This window comes from Anticarsia gemmatalis, chromosome W (genome assembly GCF_050436995.1).
Source record: "Anticarsia gemmatalis isolate Benzon Research Colony breed Stoneville strain chromosome W, ilAntGemm2 primary, whole genome shotgun sequence".
In the NCBI taxonomy this organism is placed as follows: domain Eukaryota; kingdom Metazoa; phylum Arthropoda; class Insecta; order Lepidoptera; family Erebidae; genus Anticarsia; species Anticarsia gemmatalis.
In genome coordinates this window covers 6,287,845-6,306,336 of record NC_134775.1, presented here as the reverse complement: position 1 = coordinate 6,306,336, position 18,492 = coordinate 6,287,845, and the positions used below count along the sequence as shown (strand labels likewise).

The window sequence follows — 18,492 nt, the reverse complement described above, 5'->3', positions numbered from 1 at the left end:
ATGGATATGGAGAGAGAACGTAGGGCGCTGTGTATCCGCTGTAATATGTTGGCTCGCAGATTCGCACGTTGTACTGAACAAGTGAAGGTCACACTATTTAGGGCATTCTGTCAGACCTTCTACACGTGCAGTCTGTGGGCCAATTACACGCAGGGGACGTACAGCGCTCTGCGTATACAGTATAATAATGCGTTCAGGGTGTTGATGGGGCTGCCGCGCTACTGTAGCGCGAGTGGCATGTTCGCGGAGGCGAACGTGGACGGCTTCCATGCGATCATACGCAAGCGCTGTGCCTCGATGCTAGCCCGGGTGCGCAGCAGCCCCAGCACCATGCTGACGACGTGTGCCGGCCGCTGGGACTCGGTACTGTTGGCACACTGGATAGGCCTCCACACGAGAGCAAGCGCCTGACTTATGTGTACTTGTATTTGTATTTTTACTAACATTAGACTAAGAACATTGTTACTAACAAGAATATGGACAAAGTCTGAAATAAATGTTATTATTATTATTATTATTATAGCCCCGAATATATAGATTCTTTTAATAAATGTAAAACATTGCTTACTAATGATCCTATTCTTCAGTACCCCGACTTTAATAGAGAATTTAACCTTACAACAGACGCCTCAAATGTTGCTATTGGAGCAGTGTTATCTCAGGGACCCATAGGGTCTGACAAACCAGTTTGTTACGCGTCTCGCACTCTAAACGACAGCGAATTAAATTACAGCATAATTGAAAAGGAGTTGTTAGCCATTGTGTGGGCCACGAAGTATTTCAGACCATATTTATTTGGTAGAAAATTTAAAATATTAACTGACCATAGACCGTTGCAATGGATGATGAACTTAAAAGAACCGAACTCACGACTGACAAGATGGCGACTTAAACTCAGTGAATATGACTTTACCGTAATTTATAAGAAAGGAAAGTTTAACACTAACGCTGACGCTCTTTCACGCATAGAGATCCATAACAACGAGACTGACGAAATTAACTCAGTAATTGACAGCATCAAAGAGTTAGCTTCAATGATAAATAACACCTCACAACCATCAATCCAACGTGCCAACTCCTCGACTGACATTTTCAATACTAACGATGAACACCCCAGAGAAGATTCCAATCAAATAGTTATACCAGCTAACCTGACAAAATCATCAACTGACACCATACATACTAGTAACGAACACCCCATTTTAGAAGTTCCTATTACCGATGAGCCTCTTAACAAGTTTCATAGACAAATTCACATTACCGTAGTTGGAGATATAAAACGAAAGCCGATAGTAGTCAAACCGTTTGAGGGCTATATAAGAACAGCAATTCAGGTTTCAGAATCAAATTTAGAATCAGATATCATTAACGCTGTGAAAGAGTATGTTAACCCTAAGGTTAAGACGGCCTTACTGATAAACCCACCTTTAGCTTTGTACTCAATAATACCTATTATACAGGATAAGTTCAAAAGCTCTTCCCTTAAACTAGTATTGACTAAAACTGAATTAGAGAATGTTAAAGAATACCTACGACAACAAGATATCATTAAACACTACCACGATGGTAAAACTAATCACCGTGGTATCAACGAATGTTACCTAGCTCTTTCACGAAAATACTACTGGCCAAAAATGAAAGAACAGATTGCTAAATTTATTAACGAATGTACCATCTGCGGTCAGGCTAAATATGATAGGAATCCAATCAGGCCATACTTTAACATAGTACCACCAGCTACAAAACCATTAGAGATTATTCACATGGACCTATTCACGGTTGATTCTGAAAAATATGTAACATTTATTGATGTTTTTACGAAATACGGTCAGGCATACCACTTACGAGACGGTACGGCAGTAAGTATAATTCAGGCACTTTTAAAATTTTGCACCCACCATGGACTGCCCATGATTATTATTACTGACAATGGCACAGAATTTACGAACCAATTGTTCTCCGAGTTCACGCGTATTCATAAAATTGACCATCATAAAACTTTACCCCATAGCCCAAATGATAATGGCAACATAGAACGTTTTCATTCAACACTATTGGAACATATAAGAATTCTTAAATTACAAAATAAATCTGAACCAGTAGTAAATCTCATACCATACGCCATTATAACTTATAACAGCTCTATCCATAGCTTTACTAAGTGCAGACCGTTCGACTTACTGAATGGACATTTTGACCCAAGAGACCCAATTAACATTGACTTTACTGAGCATATTTTACAGCAGTACGCGCAGAATCATAGGGAACAGATGAAACGGGTATATGATTTAATTAACGCATCCTCTCTCTCTGATCGTACAGCTCTAATTGAAAATAGGAATAAATCCCGTGAGCCTGAAGTAGAATACGTACCACAGCAACAAGTTTTTATTAAAAATCCCCTAGCTAGTCGTCAGAAAGTCGCGCCACGCTACACGCAGGATACAGTTCTAGCCGATCTACCAATCCACATTTATACCTCCAAAAAACGCGGCCCTATTGCCAAATCGCGTCTAAAGCGAGTACCTAAAGGGAACCAATTGTTACAGGAGTCTGCTACTACTGATAATACCGGCGACACATCCTCAGGACATAAGACTTGAGACATTAGCTGACGGACCAGGATTATTGCCATATAAACTAGGACCAACCAGATTAACAACCCATTACCATTCCTTTATACAATTTATACAGCTTACAGACATTGAAGACAAAATAGACTCTGTACAGATTCAACTTGGGACGTTTAAGACTAAACTTGATAAAGGAACATACGCTATCTTTGAATATCAAATAGATTATCTTACAAATAAACTGAATAGGGTACTAGATCGCGTGAAATCACTGGAACCTGTAAGGGTTAAAAGAGGTCTGATAGATAGCTTAGGGTCAGTAATCAATCAATCAAGACGCTGTAAGGTACGATGAAGCCATTAGAACTTTACAGGAAAACGACAATAAGGTAGTTTCTGAATTCAATAACCATATTAGTTTATGTAAAGAATGGATGTCTCAACACAACACTGTCCTAGAACAATTAGTATTAAATCAGGAAAAAATTAACGCATCCTTACAATTACTCTTAGAGAGAGATGCCCTTAAAGATTATAACTTAGTAAGGTTCATTAAGTTTTCCCAAGCCTTAGGTATAATAACTAATAATGTAGAAGATATTATGTTAGAAACAATTAGAATAGAGAATATTTTAGCGTTTATACATGCATCTAGTACACACCACTCTATGATAGATATTGAAATCTTAAAATCTATGGTTAGTAAATTAAGATCTTTGTACAACCAAGATCAAATAATAAATTTAGAGTTACGAGAGTACTATGATCTGATTAAGCCAGGTTCATATTTTGTTGAGAAAAGAATAGTTATAGTTTATAATTTCCCTATAGTTTCACATGATATTTACGATTTATATAAATTATCCATTGTCCCTAATGAAAATCAATTAGCCCTTATACCTCCTACTCCTTATATAGCAACAACCGAGAAATCATTCGTGTACATAGAGGCTGAATGCCCGAAGTACAGCAGCATATACAGCCTTGGCCAAAAGTATTAGGCACCCTTTAAATTACTGCATATTTCAAGATTACAGAGAAATAAAACTAATTGTATTGATTAAAGTACTTTATTTCCATTAGAACATTATAAAAACATCAATACTTTGTTGAGTCACCCTTTGATTTTATGACAGCAGCATCTCTGTGGTCATACTACGTACAAGTTTCGTACAATCCTTTGTTGAAAAAGCATCCCATTTTTGCACTAACGCGTTTTTTGAAGCAGTTTTTGATGTTTTCGAGTGTTCTGTTATTTTTTCTTCTTAAAATACATCACAAATGCTTAATAGGGCTTAGGTCCAGGGATTGGATAAACCATTCCAACGGATCAATACAATTATCAGTAAACCAGCGCAATGTGGTGGCTGACTTGTGATACAAAGCATTGCCTTGATGGAATTTCACCATTTAGGTTAGTGTCACAAAAAAAACCCCAAAACGAAGGTACGAGAGCAGTTTCCAGGACATTAATGTACTTTTCACTTTTTATGCGAGTTTTGCAATTGAACATTTGGCCGACTCCATCAGCAGCCATTCAACCCCAAATCATTACACTGTCTGCGCCGTGTTTTATGCCTGGGACTACGCAATCTGGGTGATAATCTTCACCTCTGCGTCGCCTCACGAACGCCACACCTGGTGTTTAAAATACCTGTAAAATAGAAAAAAAATCACACATTAGAAACCCTTATAACATTTAAGATTGCAGACTAGCATTACATTGATCGTTGTTATTGTGTTATAGACTGAATTAGTAAAACTAACCTCAAGTTGGAATTCATCACACCACAGCACATTAGTCCAATCCTCCTCCGTGAAATGTTGGTGTCTCAGAGCCCACTCAAGTCGTTTTCTTTTGTCGCCTCCTGAAAGCCACGGCTGCTTCCTGGCTTTGCAACCTTTTAAGCCTTCTTCTACCAGCCTCTGTCTTGCAGTTCGAGTGCTTATCGGGTTTCCAATCTCTTCAGTTAAAGCCGCAGCGAGCTTCAAAGAAGTTTTTTTTCTGCATTTTACAGACCCACAGATAAGTTTCCTATTCTGACGGCTAGTAGGCACTCGTTTTCTGCCTGTTCTTGGTTTATTTGTGTGAATGCTAGTCTCAGCGAATCGTTTAATAGCTGATTGCACTGAACACCACGAACATTTCACCAACTGCGCGATATCTGTCTGATTCTTACCTTGCTCATGGAAAAGTTCGAAATCAACACGATTTTTAAAACTAATTTCGTTTGTTTTTGGCATTTTCAAATAGATTTCTTCTCGCTTTAATAACAAAACCACAAATGTTCTAGCTTTAAGCTTAGACTTTCAAATGCAGACTGACAAAACATCAAAAACAAAGTTGTAAGAAATTATGATATTTGGTCATTGTTGCACCAGTTGTTAATCGACCACTAAAATTTGCCACTCATTGTTTTTAATAGTGATTTAAGACACCAAGATCAATTTTCAATAGAATATTTATTCATTATTCAAATAGCACAAGTGTGTAGTAACTTTATTGGGGGTGCCTAATACTTCTGGCCAAGGCTGTATCTCTGTGAGAAGAAGATAAGTCATCAAGTCCGGACAGATCCCGATTGTATCCAGGAACTCATCATCCGACAAAACCTAAGGACCAGCTGCCAATTGACCAAAATCATACTATCTAAAGAAGCAATAGAGAAAATGGACGACCAGCATTATGTACTTTCCCTACCACAACCTACCAAAGTACAATTAACGTGTGGCAGAAGAGACTACAATACGCTGCAAGGAAGTTATCTGGCTACTATCCCTGTGAATTGCTACATACAAACTCCAGAATTCACCATAGTCAATGACGGAAATGAGATAAAGGGTCAACCACTAAAACTCTCAAAGATTCCTTATGAAGATCTCAACAAGACAGCTGTTTTTGCTCATATTGGATCCAGATCAATAAATCTAGAAGAACTTCACAGCATCCAGAATAAAGTTATACTTGAAAAACCCGTACAAATAAACGAGACTCAGTCGTCTGTCATACATCATACAACGATACCACTCTATACCATTGTAATATGTGCAGCCGCCATCATCATATTCATACTAAGCCGCAAATACAAATGTTGGAATCTCTGTTCAAGAAACAAAGAAAATCAGCAAACTCTCCAGATCCATACTTATGAAGAAGTGACCAAGAAACACAAAGAGGTCCCAGCAACATTTTCTCTTAATATGACAAAATAGTTGCTGTTCTGCGGATGGAGGTGTTAAGTACGGATCCCTAACCAATACCGACGACGCAGCAAGAATATACTTATTTACCGCAAACATACAATCTAAGGCCGGAAACGCCGACACAGCAGAACTGCAGCCCGATGACGTTTGGGAATCAATCGCCGAATTAGCAAATTAGTTTTAATGTATTAATATGAATAAATTGTCATTCCATATTCTCGCATCGAATAGGTTTCACTATAATTGTAACTGTAATTTTCTTTTTATTAAATTAATTATAAGTAACTTTGGTTTTTTTTCGAACCTTCGGCTGCAGTTTACGTAATTCGCTCCGAAATAGTTAAAATGAACGTTTTTCAGATCATGAGTAAGTGTCATAAATACGAAATTTTGCTTTCGCTTAACTTCGGAACTTACGGAGTTGACTAAAGGCGTGTGATACTAACATACGTTTTAAAAGTCGTTCATTTATTTAATTTTTACCTATATTAAAGTAATTTTTTAGTTAATTTGTATCTTTTCGGTGATTTTGTAAGGCTAAATGCGCATAAAATGTCGTTTTCAAATTGTGGTCGACAAAGCACGTTTTACTATTCTTGTTTTATTCAAAATCTCCCCAGAAGAGTATAAAACTCCACCCAAACTGCACCAGCGGTGGTGGTAGTTCGCGTCGGCAACAACCGTCCCGACCTCGGCACCAACCCCATTTGCAACCGTTACACCGGCTTCCTTGAAGAGGGCCAGCCTCTCTTCCTGCCATGCCCTCCGATGCCAGGAGCATTCGTCAGCGTGCACTTGGAAGCTTCCAGTCCAAGCCAACTCTCGATCTGCGAAGTCTTTGTGTACACCGACCAGGCGTTACCCATTGAGAGATGCCCGCAATTCCGTGACCAGCCCCCCGGCAGTACGGCGACTTACAACGGGAAATGCTACATCTTCTACGATCGGCAGCCGGCCTCCTTCACGGATGCCCTGGGCTTCTGCCGGTCGAGAGGAGGCACGTTGGTGGATGAGAACAACCCCGCGCTGCAAGGCTTCATCAGCTGGAAGCTGTGGCGACGACACAGAAGTGACAGCAGCAGCCAGTACTGGATGGGAGCAGTCCGTGACATCAGAGACCCTGCCAACTGGAAGTGGGTGAACGGCAATGCACAATTTTCTGGAACGCGCCCAGTGGCGGCGAGGAGTGCGCCCGCTTCGACGGCAGCAAGGGCTGGCTCTGGGCCGACACCGACTGCCAAGCGAGACTGAACTATATATGTCAACACCAGCCGAAGGCTTGCGGTCGTCCGGAGCAGCCTCCTAACTCCACGATATCGGCTGACAGCTTCGAGGTCGGCGCTTCGGTGGAGTACTCGTGTGACGATGGTCACCTGCTGGTCGGACCCACCGTCAGGACTTGTCTTGATACCGAATTCTATGATGAGTTCCCGCCTGTTTGTAAACGCATAGAGTGCGGTTTCCCAGCAGAGATACCCCACGGCACGTACGAGCTGATCAACGGCTCCGTGGCTGATCAACGGCTCCGTGTCTTACCTCTCCCACGTGCAGTACTCTTGCAAGGCAGGGTACGAGATGGTGGGCAGGTCCCGCCTGGTCTGCGACATTGATGAACGGTGGAATGGACCACCGCCTAGGTGTGATGTGGTTCAATGCGAAGACCCGCCTCAAGTGTTGAACGCAAGGGTCTCGCTATCTCACAAAGCGTCGGTGTTTGGTGCCGTGGCCGAGTACGTCTGCCTGAGGGGTCACAAGATGCAGGGAGCTAGAAGAATCGCTTGCCTTGCCTCCGGTCTGTGGGATAAACCCGCGCCGATATGCTCGCCAGTGGAAGAACGTCCCACGACCACTACAACGACGACAACCAGTGCCCCTCCACTGCCGACCACACCTCCTCTCTTCGTGTCACCGACCACGCCCCGCCTGGTGCTCGCAGGTCCCACCAAACTGCGCACGTCTCCCAGACCACTGTCCTCACCAACACCCTTCGTGACGGCTGAACCACCGCGCAGGCTGAAGCCGAAGACGACCACGGAGCGGCCGACCACAAGGATCTACGAAAGACCTCCGGAGAGGAAGGTGTCCGTGCCTGACAACCATGAGTCACCTACAAGCCATATTCCGCATATTATGGTGGCGAGCCATCCGAGGGAAAACCAGATCCTCGGTAGCGGCAACAACATCCGCGCAGAGCAGACTCCCCGCGTGAACGTGCCGCAGTCAGTGGACGGCGAGCGTCGCGACCGAGTCGGTGCTAGACTCAATATCGGAGCGGTCGTCGCACTAGGCGCCTTCGAAGCCCTCGTCTTCCTCATAGCCATCATCACGACCATTGTCATACTCGTCAGGAGCAGGAAACACAACGACGGCAAGCGCTACAGACACCACGTGTCTCCTGACTGCAACACCGTCGGCTCCCTCGACTCCTCCTCCTCGGAATCCAGGAGTGGACTGAACAGGTTCTACCGCCAAGCGTGGGAGGAGCTGCACGAGGCCGCGGGGGCCAAGCACGGCCACAACAGGAGAGAGACATGGAGACAGAGAAGCTCCCAAAGACGGCTCGGAACTAGTAGTGTCGGACGTGTACCCTGCTCCTCACTCGAGAGACAAGCGCCGTCATCACCACCATCACCATCACCGCGAGCCCAGGCACTCCGACTGGCACTCTCCCCATCGCCCCCACCATAACCATAAGCCTAGGTATTAGTAAAGTGTAGTGGAATAAGTAAGGTATCATTATAAGATGATGATGTCATGTGACATTCCTAGATATAAGACTATGTAACCCTGTATTATTGGCATTATTAAATCATGTATCAAGATCTCTAGTCGTTTCTTTGACCACCCAAACTCAGAACCTTATATGGCGACCCTGCCAGTGGCTCGTGTTCCGAGCGTTCCCTATATGGTGTGGTTAATATAAACTAAGTGATTTGTGCAGTACATTTAGATTTATTACAATGGCATTATTTAGAAACACTTCGTTACTTAGTGACTCGTTTGTGGCAACTCTTAACGGTGTGCTAAACAATAGCGATGGGTAAGCAGCAGTCAAAGGAACCAGAAGTTATTATCGCACAGAATGGTGCTGCTAATTCGGCGACAACAGAACAAGTGCTGCAGCATATAAGTACATCGACCTATTTTGTGATAACCATATGCATTATATTGATTGTTGGAGGAGTTATATGGTTGATGCGGTATTACCGAAAATGTCACGGCAAGTGGATTGAAAGAGGTGTCCGTGAGCACGAGCTCCGGAGAGCGATGAGTTTGTTTCGCCGTCAACGTGACCCCGTTTCTTCAACTCTTGGGGGCACCTCCCCCGTATGAGCAGATTGCGTATTAATAGTGCAGAGAAGATATAAGTGTATAAATGTGTGTGTGTGTGCGGCAACGAAAAGTGGACAATGTAATCGTTCGGTCTAGCAGTAATGGTATGAACGTTAAGGTACTTCTCTTGTTTAAATCAAATATATAATCTATGATACACGTATTTACTCGCATTTGACCCATGTATCGATATTTGGTATGTAATCTTACCTTTTATTTGAATAATTTTATTTTAGCATAGTAGTTATGCATATAATTTCATAGGTAGTTATTTTATGTAATGGCGAGTGAAGCTAATGAGATATATGGTAAATTAAGCTATATTAAAGAGTATCTAACGAAGTTAGGTCCAAGTAGAAGGTCACCTACTGTAAGGGAAACAAAACTTGCTGAGGCAAATATTTTGTATAATCAATTTTGTTCTATACATGAAATAGTTCTGATTCAGTTGCAGAATAAAGACATTGATCAGAGTGAAAGCCAATTATTCACAGATTTATTTGATAATATTAATAAATTGTATACAAAAATAACTCAACTGTGTTCCGAAAGTAGCAAAGTTACGGTTAGCACAATGGAGAAATTTGAGTTGAAAACGGCAATTGCCTTGTTACCTATAATGACGGGTGATGAAAATACCACGAAAAGATTAATTTCGAACATTGAAATGTATGATACTATGATTGATGATGGTGGCAAAAAACAATTGGTGCAATTTGTTTTAAAGTCGCGGTTGTCGGAAAGCGCCAAGCTGCGCATGAATAATAGCTATTTATCTGTTGCAGATTTAGTCAGTGATATGAAAAACATTTTATTACCTAGGAAATCCGATACAACGATCCAGAGCAAATTACAATACGCGAGACAGAATGATAGGAACGGATCGAAGAGTACGGTAAGGAGTTGGAACAGTTGTTCGTAGATTTGACAATTACTCAGGCCAACGGAGATTCTAGTGCGTATCAAACGTTAAAGCCAATAAATGAGCGAATAGCGATAAAAAGATTTGCCGATGGTCTGCGTAATAGTCGCCTTAGTACTATTATTGCAGCTAGGAATTATAGCTCGTTGAAGGACGCTGTTCAAGGGGCGTTGGATGAGCAGCTATTCAGTGGAGGAGGACAACAAGTGATGAGTTTTCAGCAGCATAGAGGTAAGTCAAACCGCTATCAGCGTTTTAATCACCATAATAATTTTAACAGGGGTGCGTTTAGGGTATTTTCCAATTCAAACAGTTACAATAATAATAATCGCGGTCGTGGTTATGCTAGTAATTCGGGTAATGCACGTAACTTTGGTAATTCGTTTAATAATCGCGGTCGCTCAAGTTTTCGTGGCCATACAGGTTACCGGCGGCCTGCCCGGCAACATCAAATGAACATAGCCGATACCAGTGTTAGTAATGAGCGTTTGCAACAGAATTCCAATAGTACTGAAACTGAAACTGAAAATAACAATTGGTTTTTTCGGGCATGAGTATTTTAATTGTAAAAATATTAACTCTGTCACTTTAAATGTTTTTAATGAGTCGCGCAGTTGGTTACTTGACACCGGTGCGTCATTGTCAGTAGTTAGGCACGGATGGAATATTGGGGCAAGATTTTTTTAAGTAAATATAGTTGTATTTTAGATTTCGAGCAGAATGTTTTGACGATTAGCCATACAAACAATCAATACATTTAAAAGAAAATATTAGCCCAGTATACACTAAGCCTTATAGGTTGCCTAAAACCCAAAAAATTGAGATTGACAGGCAAATCAGTGAAATGATACGTAATGATATCATAGAGGAGAGTAGGAGTGAATGGTCCAGCCCAGTTCTTCTGGTGCCCAAGAAAAGTGATAGTAATGGCAATAAAAAGTGGCGTGTTGTTATTGATTATAGGAAATTAAATAGTTGCATTATAGATGATAAATTTCCATTGCCTAATATCTCCGATATACTGGATTCCTTATCAGGAGCGGTTTATTTCAGTCATTTAGATTTAAGTCAAAGTTATTTCCAGTTAGAATTAAGCCCAGAGAGCAGAAAATACACTGCTTTTACGACAAATAAGCAATACCAAATGAAACGACTTCCAATGGGTTTAAAAATCAGCCCTAGTGCTTTCAGTCGTTTAATGACAGTAGCAATGTCAGGTTTGAACCATGACAAGTGTCTAATATATTTAGATGACCTGGTCTGTATAGGTAGAAGTTTAAATATTCATAATAAAAACTTAATTGATATCTTGGAACGACTTAGAAGCGTAAATTTAAAAATAAATCCTGAAAAATTACAATTTTTAAAGAAGCAATTGTTATATTTAGGCCATATTGTGTCTGCCAAAGGAGTCTCACCTGACCCTGAAAAGACTCGAGTAATACAAAGTTACCCCACTCCGAAAAATACAAAATGAAGTTAAGCGTTTAGTAGCATTTGCAAATTATTACCGAAAATTTATCCCGCATTTTGCAGAAATAACAATACCTTTGAATAGGCTTTGTAGGAAAGGTGCAACGTTTCTTTGGAATGAGGAATGCGAAAATGCATTTATATCGTTAAAGCAAGCCTTGGTCAACCCACCCATTTTGCAGTATCCTGATTTTGAGGATAACAATGAGTTCATATTGCACACAGATGCTTCTAGTGTGGCTATTGGCTCCGTATTATGTAATAAAAATGATTTACCGGTAGCTTACGCGAGCCGACCTCTTAATAAAGCGGAATCTGGGGGCACGGAAGTGCCCCCGCAAGTCGAGCAAAAAAAAAATGCGGCACGGCCGTAACATACTTTTCTCGAAGCAATTCGGGCTATTTTTGACACCCCTATAATTCCGTTGTGGATAAAACAAGAAGCCTGGATTTTCAGCAACTAATCAGTCATTGTATAAACACGGTATATTTAAAATTTCAGTCAATTTGAACCAGTAGTTTAAGAATGACAACTTGCTAAAATTTTGAATTTTGTCACTCACTGATTCACTGACTCACTGACTCACCGATCATCAAAAGTCTAAGGTACTTCTAGCAGACTTAGAAGCTTAAAATTTAGAATACAAATAGGGTTTAGTGTCTTAATCATGGGAAAAATTCAATATTTTCTAATTTCGGTCCAGTTTTCTAAATACACTAACTGCAACAATAACTTTGTAATCCCATATAAATGTATAAGATTACAAGGTTACATTTGCAGTTAATGAATTAGTATTACTATATTAAAATAAATAGGTGTAAATAGGTACCTACTATATGAGGCATAACGGGAGGGGGTATAGAGTGGGTAAGGGTGTTTAGTCCATGAAACTAAACAACGTTCCCATAGGAAAATATGTTGAATTATGAAAAAAAACGCCTTTCCATACAAATGGGACTTATGTTCGCTCTACAAAAAGAAGTGAGATGCCATCAAAAACATTCTGTAAAAACCTCAAGTCTCGCCGTAAAAAGTTGTGAGATCTATATAATACCAAGTCGATTAATCTATTTAGTCTCTACTTTTAAAGGACCTTCTGTCTTAAGTTATTACGTATGTTATTATCATGCCAATCTAAAAAAAAAATACCTTTAAAACAAATAGATCGACTTGGTCATCGCAAGAAAACACAAATTCGCCATTAACATTTCAGGATCAGGAGCATTAACTTCTCGTCGTGCTGTGTAGTGTCATACATACTAATAATCAAATCATGCGATGGCCAGGTCGGTCTATTTGTCATAAAGGTATTTTTTTTTAATTGGCATGATAATAACATACGTAATAACTTAAGACAGAAGGTCCTTTAAAAGTAGAGACTAAATAGATTAATCGACTTGGTATTATATAGATCTCACAACTTTTTACGGCGAGACTTGAGGTTTTTACAGAATGTTTTTGATGGCATTAAATTATCCGACAATAGAAAAGGAACTCCTTGCTGTTGTTTGGTCTGTTAAATATTTTAGGCCTTATTTATTTGGTAAAAAATTTGTGATAAAAACTGATCACAAACCCTTACTTTATTTGTTTGGTTTCAGTAATCCATCCAGTAGATTGATTAAATTTCGGTTGACTTTGGACGAATACGATTACGTAGTGGAGTATGTTAAGGGTGTGAATAACGTGGCTGCGGACGCGTTATCCCGCATCGTTATTACGTCAGATGAATTAAAAGACATGAACCAGAACGTTTTAAATGTTTTGACACGGAGTATAAGTATAGAAAAATAATAACTTAATTGATAATTCCACGGTCGATAGGAATAGCAAAGATAGTCGGTCTGATCAGCCTACAGTCGTTGAAATTCTTAGAAAACCGAAGAATTGCACAGACTTGATATTTTCGTCGTATGTATTAAAGCGTAGTACTAAGTATGTTAAAGTAAATGATTTTGTTTATGTACCTTCAAGAAAGACAATCTTTATAGACCCAATTGCTCGATCATGTTCTGCGCGAGACGCGTTCGTGAGAGATTTGGAGTATATATGTAATAAAATAAATATTAATGAAATTTATATTAGAAGAGATGGTAAAAATGATAAATATATAAAATGGTTGAACAAATATTGTGGAAATAATAATTGGACCGGTCCGCGAATTTTTGTATTAAAAAACCTAATAAGAATAATAAATGATGACGATAAACGCGTAGTATTAAATGATTTTCACTTGCTGCCAACTAGTGGGCATGCTGGTATTAGGCGTATGATAAATAATATCAAGAGATATTACTTTTGGCCGAATATGGTAGATGATGTAAAAGAATTTGTCAATAAATGTGATAAATGCCAAAAACAAAAGCATTCGTTGCATACCAAGCAACCAATGGTCATAACCACGACTGCGCAGTCAGCTTTTGATAAGATAATTTAAGACATAGTTGGGCCCTTAGATAAGGATTATTATAATTACTCCTATATACTCACATTACAGTGTGAATTAAGTAAGTATGTAGAGGCATATCCCTTAGTTAGGAAAGACAGCGAAAGTGTGGCTCGGGCGTTGGTGAACAACTTCATTCTAAGGTACGGTATCCCACGTGAGATCGCGTCCGACAGAGGAACCGAGTTCATTGCCAGCACTATGGCTGAAGTATGTAAGTTACTAAATATTAAACAAACCTTTGCATGTGCCTACCATCATGAATCAATAGGATCACTCGAAAATTCACATAAGTCCCTCAATGCATTTTTGAGAATCCAAACGGATAATAACAGTAGATATTGGAGTGATTGGCTTCCATTCTGGTGTTTTTCTTACAATACCACAGTACATTCAAATACAAAATATTCACCCTATGAACTGGTCTTTGGGAAATTGTGTAATATACCCAACAATTTGGTAAATTGTAAAAAATATGAACCTTTATATAATACAAACAGCTATCCTATGGAACTAAAATTTAGATTACAGAAAGCTCAGTGTGAAGCACAACAAAATTTAGTTGAAAGTAAATTCATAAGAAAGTGTAAACTTGATAAATATGTGAAACCCGTGATGTATAAGAAAGGTGACTTATTGTTAGTTAAGAATGAGACAGGAAATAAATTTGACAATGTTTATCATGGTCCTTTTGAAGTTTTGGAAGACCTTGATCCTAATGTGAAAATTATAAAAAACAGCAAAACCGAGATTGTACACAAGAATAGGACAAAATTGTATATTGTATAAAAAAAAAATATATGTTTGTGACTTTTTTTTTTCTGTTGTGGTAGGGCGTGTAGTGGAATAAGTAAGGTATCATTATAAGATGATGATGTCATGTGACATTCCTAGATATAAGACTATGTAACCCTGTATTATTGGCATTATTAAATCATGTATCAAGATCTCTAGTCGTTTCTTTGACCACCCAAACTCAGAACCTTATAAAAGACCGCTATATCCCCTTAACAAAATTTGAGTGTGAGTGAATGTGAAAAGACTCAAATATGAAATGAATCGATATGACAAAAGAATATTAATCAACATTATTTTTAAGCATGATTAGGCAAGATTTTTAAATATTTTATATAATGGAACGGCAGGTAACGTGAACTGAAACGAGTGGAATTTAGCAGTCGATATTATACAATCGTACCAAATAACAACCTTTCTTACTTGTATTTTTTTATTTATTTGTCACTACTAATTTTATATTATTATTCAATCGCATATTAACGACTGTTCACACTACACCTAGTTATAAATTAAACTGATTTAGGATTTTGAAAAAGCAAATCTTGAGATCAGTGTTATTTAAATAATGAATGTAGTAGAACATGTTAAAAGTATAGTGTAGGATCCCGCTATATAATGATTTTCACCGAGCTGGTTAACGGATGAAAGATATTTTTAATCAAATAAAAATTGACAGTAAATATATTACTAATGGCTTGTCTAAAAAAAACTATTCAGAATATGTTGGTATAGCGAGATGTTAGTCTAGTATATCTTAGTTAATATGCAGTTATAACTCTGAACAGAGACGGCTCGGCTTCCGTGGTGCTCCCTGCTAGACAACGAACGAGGCTCTGACGACCAAGCATTGGCGGTATAACCATACTCCCAGAAGGGCAACCAACTGGAAGAGGCTCCAGCGACCTTGGGGAATAAATAACCCCTAAAATAACTGGCACAGAAGGCAACGGAAAACCACTGTGTCTATTATCCCATGAGATTTGTGAAGATGAATAATCAGGTTAAGAATAGAGCGAGTTTGCCTGGTGATCCGCGTAGCGACCGGCGCTTTGGGTTTACCGGGACTCAAAGTGTGAAATATGCAACTGGTGGCCATGGAATTGCAGGCAACCAGGCAACCCATGGAAATAATGCTACTGGAAGATGCATCAACCTGCGTAAACAACTTAGTATCGGCACATGGAACGTAAGAGGACTGCTCAAGCCGGGGAAGCTTAGAATCCTCGAAGACGAACCTATGCGCTGTGATTTGACAATAACTGGACTAAGTGAGACCCACTGGAAGAATAACGGCCATTATGACACAGAGAAACATACTATATATTTCTCTGGAAACGAGAAGAGCAGTTTTTCTGGTGTAGCTGTAGCCATTCCTTAAAGACTTAGTGGAGCGGTTCTGGGATACAACCCAGTTAGCGACAGGCTCATGTCAATCAAGCTCAATACCTTGCCGACCCTTCTTAACATAATCCAGGTCTATGCTCCAACAAGCGCCGCCAAGGATGAAGAGGTGGATAAATTCTACGCAGATCTTGAAGATTGTATGGGAAACATCCCGAAAAGAGAGCTGCTAGTTATTCTTGGTGACTTTAACTCCAAAGTGGGGGACACCACTAATAACTCTGGACTCCGTGAAATTGTGGGAAACTACGGACTCGGAGATCGTAATGACAGAGGAGAAAAGTTGATTGAATTTGCGGCTAACAACAACTTGACCATCGTAAATACCGTGTTTAAACATCATGTGCGACGGCTGTACACCTGGATCTCGCCAGATGGAAAACACCGGAATCAAATTGATTATATCTTGATAAGGTCTAGATGGAGGAGTTCAATAACGAATGCGCATACACTCCCTGGAGCTGACTGCCACTCAGATCACCAACTTTTGATCGGAAAATTGCGCCTCAAGCTACAAATAGCCAGACCAATGAGAATACCAAAGAGAGTGGAAATTCGCGACAAATGCGACAATATCTCCTTTAGCAATTGTGTGGCAACGAAAAAACAAGCTTGGTTCTCTGACAACAACGATACTACTGATCCAAACTCGTTATGGCTATCAATGAAAAAGCTCATAAAAGACGCTGTAGCTCAGACGCAACCACGAAACCTAAAGATCAAAAAGCAACACTGGATGACCGAGGAAACTTTGAACCTAGTGGAACAACGTAGAAATATGAAAACGAAGGGAGCTACAGTGTCCCAACTTAATACCATAAGTGCAACAATACAAGCAGCATGTCGAATAGACCGCAACAGAGCACTAGCAAAAGTATGTGAAGAACTTGAAGGTCACGCCGAGAAATATGAGACTAGAGATCTACACGATAAGGTACGATATCTTACGAGACAATTCAAACCGAAGACCTGGGCCGTAGAGAATGCCGACGGTAAAACTATAACTGAGATTCAAGAGATAGTCAGCGTCTGGAGGGACTATTGCAAATCACTCTTCTCTCAAAGTAACACTTCACCAACTGTCACAAACTCATATGGCGTAAATGAACTGGAACCACCTATTTTACGTGATGAGATACGTGCCGCCATCAAGCATCTAAAACGCAACAAAGCTGTAGGAGTCGATGAGATACCGATCGAAGTAATCCAGGCTATGGGAGAACCAGGAGTAGAGATCCTGCACAACATATGCAGAAGAGTGTGGGAAACTGGGTGCTGGCCAAAGAAATGGTCACACTCATTATTTATACCACTACACAAGAAAGGTTCCGCCAAAATATGTAACAACTACAGGCTGATATCACTCATATCACATGCAAGCAAGGTGCTTCTCCATATAATAAACACACGACTTAAGGCGTATCTTTCTCACCAGATCTCACCCGAACAGGCCGGTTTTGTAAAGGGGAAAGGTACACGAGAACAGATCCTAGTCCTTCGTCAGATCATAGAAAAGGCTAGGGAATTTAACATTCCTCTTTAAACCTGCTTTGTGGACTTTCGTAAAGCATTTGACACAGTGGACTGGACTAAACTCTGGCAAGTCCTAGTGGAAATGGCTGTACCACAGCACCTCATCCACCTCGTAAAAAGGCTGTATGAGGATGGCACAGCGGGTGTTAAATTAAAAGAACTGGAATCCAAAAGTTTCAAGACGGAGGCAGGCGTCCGACAGGGATGTATTCTCTCTCCACTTTTATTTAATATATATGTTACTGTAAAAGCCCGAACGGTGGTAAATCCTAAGATTTTCCGGTATAACCTAAGATTTACCAACTCGCAATGGTTAAAGTCCGAACAATTATTTTATTTCAAACTTTTACCTATATTCACTTGATGATGTCGAGGCTCCTCCTTCTGGGTGTTTAAAAAAAATTAACCACGAAGGCTAAGGTGCCTTAGCCTTCTAACCTAACCTACCCATGTCGCTTTGCCCAAAACTCCTTCTTTATAACTATGTCACAGTATATAATTATACCGTGAAATAGTTATAATGTCCTCCTAGCCGATATACGGCTACGGCGGTCAGTTTCATTGAAACTGGCCATCTGTGCAGGACTTTGTTTATAGTGTCCAAGTGTGTGCACAATACACAGGTACACTCTCTATTCCATCACTCTCATAGTTTGGTGGGACGGATAACCGACACGACCAGAGAGAGGTCAGGCGCAGGACCGACGGCTTTACGTGCTCTCCGAGGCACGGAGGTCTTCGACCTCAACTTCCCAACTCCGGGCATCTCTAAGAAATTCTCAACAGAAAATCTCAGAAAAGACTTTTT

At 40.1% G+C, this 18,492-nt stretch overlaps 1 protein-coding gene and 1 pseudogene across 1 annotated transcript; both read left to right on the top strand.

The window, feature by feature from the left end:
* Positions 1–411, top strand: LOC142985862 (uncharacterized). The gene has a single exon (XM_076134106.1). It carries the CDS (start codon positions 1–3, stop codon positions 409–411), a length of 411 nt encoding a protein of 136 aa, XP_075990221.1.
* A 5,729-nt stretch (positions 412–6,140) lies between these two features.
* On the top strand, positions 6,141–8,484 carry LOC142985861 (uncharacterized; annotated as a pseudogene).
* Positions 8,485–18,492: the final 10,008 nt, after the last annotated feature.

Coding starts and splice junctions, on each gene's coding strand:
- LOC142985862 (XM_076134106.1), top strand. CDS start 1: ATGGATATGGAGAGAGAACGTAGGGCGCTGTGTATCCGCTGTAATATG.